The sequence below is a fragment of the Sinocyclocheilus grahami genome, unplaced genomic scaffold (assembly GCF_001515645.1).
Source record: "Sinocyclocheilus grahami isolate Dianchi unplaced genomic scaffold, SAMN03320097.WGS_v1.1 scaffold1466.1, whole genome shotgun sequence".
Lineage (NCBI taxonomy): Eukaryota > Metazoa > Chordata > Actinopteri > Cypriniformes > Cyprinidae > Sinocyclocheilus > Sinocyclocheilus grahami.
The window spans coordinates 73,338-78,311 of NW_015506645.1; the positions used below are offsets into that span (position 1 = coordinate 73,338).

The 4,974-nt window shown below is 38.6% G+C and overlaps 1 protein-coding gene across 1 annotated transcript in view; it reads left to right on the top strand.

Annotated features, from left to right (window-relative positions):
- The first annotated feature begins 3,687 nt into the window (after positions 1–3,687).
- The window catches only part of gnpda2 (glucosamine-6-phosphate deaminase 2), a 10,175-nt gene continuing 8,888 nt past the window's right edge, over positions 3,688–4,974 (top strand). The window contains exons 1-2 of the mRNA XM_016256728.1: positions 3,688–3,829; positions 4,134–4,297. Of these exons, the coding sequence (XP_016112214.1) occupies positions 4,174–4,297 (124 nt within the window). The 5' untranslated portion in view covers positions 3,688–3,829; positions 4,134–4,173. The remainder of the gene's footprint in view (positions 3,830–4,133; positions 4,298–4,974) is intronic.

Genomic DNA, 4,974 nt, shown 5'->3' on the forward strand with positions numbered 1-4,974 from the left:
CAAAAACAAAAATTAACATAAAAAGCTGTATTATATTGTTGTATTACTAGCCATGAAAATAGCACCAGATTGTTCTTAAGATAAATGTATAATGTTATTTGATTTACTATTCATTTTAAATAGATAAAATAAATAGATTTAAATAATGGCAATATCATTCACCACCCCTCAAACCATGACTCAATACTTCATATAGAGTAAAATATTGATTTAAAATAGAATTGAAATTCACATTAATAATAAAACGTACATGTTTAACAAAGATTCACAGTTGTGTCCCTACACTGTTTTATAAGAAAGCTTGCTGTTCAACCCCAGTAAAATAAAACCATAATAAAATAAATATGTAGGCTATGATAAAGTTTAAAAGATTAATATAAATAATTTCTTGGTATTAAGTTCTGTAGCCTGTTTCACTTCTGTAGCCTGTTTTGTCTCTAGATTCAGCATGTACAGAATATCACACACACCCCACTAAATAATCATGTTCCTTATTCTCCACACTTCCTCCTGATATGTAAACGTAAAGCAGGAATAGAGCATAAAGTCTAGTGCAGTGTACTTGATGTGCCAAAGCGCCCGAGAAAAAGAGAAGGCGAGGAGAGAAAGAGGGTGCATATGCCACACCTCACTCATTCATAACGCAGCAGTTCTCCCACTGTCATAATCACATGGTCTACGACAGGGATCCTCAAATCTGGCCCACGAGATCCACTTTTCTGCAGAGTTTAGCTCTAACCCTAATCAAACACACTTGAGTATACTAATCAATGTCTTCAGGATCATTAGAAAATCACAGGTAGCTGAGTTTGATCAGGGCTGGAGCTAAACTCTGCAGCGCATTGGACCTCCAGGGTAAGATTTGAGGAACCCTGGTCTACGAGATTTACAACTCCAGAGTAAATCTTAGTAACATATGTGCCGTCTGAACCATATATAGTCCAAACGCAACGCAAAAGCCACAGTGCGTGCAAGAGCAGCACCGCGTCAAGAGCGCGTCTCCAAAATAACCAGCGCTCACTGCACAATAGTAAACACGCGAGTGCTGGGCATGTCCGACTCACTAAAGCGAATCGATTCCGTTCAACTGTTCATTCATTTAAAACGATTCAGTGATTGGTTTTAAAATACGGTTATAATAAGCGTACCAGACTTGCTTGCGTTTTGACGTTTATCACAAGTGCTGTTTTAAGATCAAGTCTGATCGTTAAAAACACAGATGTGACAATGTTCTTTGTATAATAGCCACTGCAGTTTTCAACTAAAGTCTCCCATACAAACAAGGAAATACGCATTTTACATAGTATCTTGTGCAAATCAGCGTTTAAAAAAAACCATGATGAGACTACTATGACAATCAGACTTAAAAAATATATTCTGAACAAATGACAAAATCCTATTGACGTCCGACGCGAAACCCAAAATGACCTACATATAGGCTACTCCGCTCACACTGTCTGGGTGTCCTCGATCCAATGTGTTGAACAGATCTGTCCAAATCCACACGTGTCATCTCATTTCAGATAGAAGAAGTCATGCGTGTTAATCTAGTAAACAAAGAAAAAAATGGCCAATCTTTTGTTGGTTCTCCCGTTTAATCTTAATCCGATTTGAATCTCGCTCTCCGTCCGTCCGAACAGCAGTGAGCGCACAATAGACATGCATCTAAACACTCAAAATAACAACCCTTGATCCTCTAAAAATGCTCCTTGTTGGCACACAAACACATGTCCAGTGAATGAACATGCAGAAGAACAACAGAGCCAGCTGCACCCACCTCGTGGTTTAACAGGACACCGGTGCGGTCCAGCGATGGAGAGTCAGCACGGGATGAAGGGAGCAGGTGGATCCGGCTGATTCAGACGGGACGGACAGGTGCGGTATGATGTTTGGGATGCGTGACGGTGCTGGATGCTATCAGGATAGGCACCAGCTTAATCCTCCATCTGAACGCAGACAGCCTCTCCTCGGCCACTCCACCCCTCCCTCATCCCTTGCCAGTGAAGTCCGATTCGCAAATGAATCGTTGTTTTGAAACGGCTCTTTGTATTGATTCGGTTGAACCGATTCGCAACTCGTTTGTAAATCACTCCTCTTCTACTGTTTTGGGAGAACATCTGACAATTTGTGTGACTTAGTCGAAAACACAATTAAAACAGCAGTATTTAACTCGAAAACTAGAACAATGTATTAATAAACTAGAACATTTGCACTCGGAAAAGAAATAAAGAAATAAAATAATTTCCACACACAGAGAACAGCACTTTCAAGTAGCCTATGCCTATTATTATTATTATTATTAGTTACTTTTAAGTTCAGGGACCGCCAACAATAAGCAAAAATGAGAATTTCCACTATATGGATGTAGGCTATGTATTAACATTGAGACGCAGAAAAACAAACAAAAATATAAACACATTTTTTTTTGTTAATCACTAGCTTGCCAATAGGTGTCAATATGAAGACTGGTAATGGGAGGAATAAGAGCCAGCTAAACGTTAACAAACACTTACTGAGTTCACGTTTACGTTTAAAATAGACTTAAGCCATATGCTACAATCTGGATCCTTGAATCTTTCTGAAGATTTCAGGTTATATGTGTTGTTTGAATGCAGCACAACATATAGGTCGATACGGCTTATGAATTCGTGCTCGTTTGCTAAGTTGTTTTAAATCTAGCTATGTAGCCGCTACACGGTTGCTAATGTGTATTAGTGGTTGTTAGGGTTTTCTGACAGGTTTATAGCACAGATAGCACACATATGTCTGCAAGATGTCTGTTAAAGATCACTTGATCTGGAAAGCATCTGCTGTCTACAAACATCTGATAGACGTCTGTAAGATGTCAATTTTACATACATTCTAAATCATTGACATCTTAAAGACATCTAGTTGACATCTATTTGACATCTGATAGAAAACGTCTTATAGACGTATTGCAGATGAGCAAACACTGTAAAAAATAAATCTAAGATGTAAATGCAGACGTCAAATAGACGTCTCCGAGATGTATGTGTGCTATCAGGGTATGTAGTCACTTGACAAACTGTGACAAATTTGGTGGATGTAGCTTTAAAACTCTCGTTTTTTGGTCCTGTCAATGTGTTAGTGGTTTATTCTATAATTCTGTCACGCCATCATAACTAAATATTTACTTAATCACATAAAAAGAAAAACGTTCAGTTGCAGTTTCCATCATGTGGCGTCAAACGAACCGAACGTTTTTTGAACCGCTTGAAACGAACTGTTCGAACGAGCCGATTCGCTAAAATGAATCAGACGTCTGCACGCTATCGTCCCTCAATCCGACGCCTTCTGTTCCTCCCTCTCCCTCTCTCTCTCTCTCTCTCGCTCTCTCAGCCGTCTGCCTCCCTGGGGTCCTCCAGCAAGGTCAGGCATAGTAGAAAAGAAGGAAATTAAACGACTTGAGTGAACATTGGACAAAATTATAATTGCGCTACGCACAACATATAATTAACATAGATAGATAGATACTTGCACTATTGTTATTACCTATACAGTTTGTAAAGTCGCCTCTATCAAACAACTGTGTCAGTACGATATGAAATACTAATATTTCTTAATTCACGTATTTCAAATTTAAACGATATCCTACATGCTTAATATCATTTCATTCATACTGCACATTGCTTATATTCGGTCTCCATCATAGGCTGTATAAAAGCAGGTCTCCGTACATGGGCAGTTGCTACAAGCCGGAAGTGCGTCGTCAGCGCACATGACCGGAACTCCGTCACATGATCAGTGTTTTCAAAGAAAACTTGTATCCATTCACCCGGACGTGGCTGAGATCCTGCGCTTTATTACTGTAAGTAAAATATTTTATTACCCATTATATATCCATAACCATTATTCGACAACTTAAAAACGCAGCTGGTTGTAAATAAAGCAATAGAGGATTTTATATCATTAATATAAGTTCAAAAGCAGACATATGCAGTGTTATGAGTATATATTGCCATACTGATTATATACTGTACATGCTATTCGATCATATTTATTAAATCAAATGTGCATCTTGGTTGTTTTGCTCCTCACTGGACTGGGCTTTGCTTGATCATCTGAATTGGTCAGTGTTGATCAATAATGTATTGATCTGTCTTTATCTTTAGAGTCTTAAGGATTGCAGCGACCTGTTCTCAGTGAGAAGTCATGAGACTTGTGATTCTGGACGACTATGATCTGTCCAGCGAATGGGCTGCAAAGTACATCCGCAACCGGATCATCCAGTTCAAACCCAGCGCTGACCGCTACTTCACTTTAGGACTCCCAACAGGTAAACTAAAAGTTACCAATCAGATGCCAATGCATAAGATCCAGTCATGCCCTATGCATGATTTTATCTTTTGAATAAAATTGAATATCTTCTTTTTCTCAGAAATATCTGGAAATTCAATACATCAGGAAGATTATGAGTATTATATACAGGTGCATCTCAATAAATTAGAATGTCGTGGAAAAGTTCATTTATTTCAGTAATTCAACTCAAATTGTGAAACTCGTGTATTAAATAAATTCAATGCACACAGACTGAAGTAGCTTAAGTCTTTGGTTCTTTTAATTGTGATGATTTTGACTCCCATTTAACAAAAACCCACCAATTCACTATCTCAACAAATTAGAATATGGTGACATGCCAATCAGTTAATCAACTCAAAACACCTGCAAAGGTTTCCTGAGCCTTCAAAATGGTCTCTCAGTTTGGTTCACTAGGCTACACAATCATGGGGAAGACTGCTGATCTGACAGTTGTCCAGAAGACAATCATTGACACCCTTCACAAGGAGGGTAAGCCACAAACATTCATTGCCAAAGAAGCTGGCTGTTCACAGAGTGCTGTATCCAAGCATGTTAACAGAAAGTTGAGTGGAAGGAAAAAGTGTGGAAGAAAAAATGCACAACCAACCGAGAGAACCGCAGCCTTATGAGGATTGTCAAGCAAAATCAATTCAA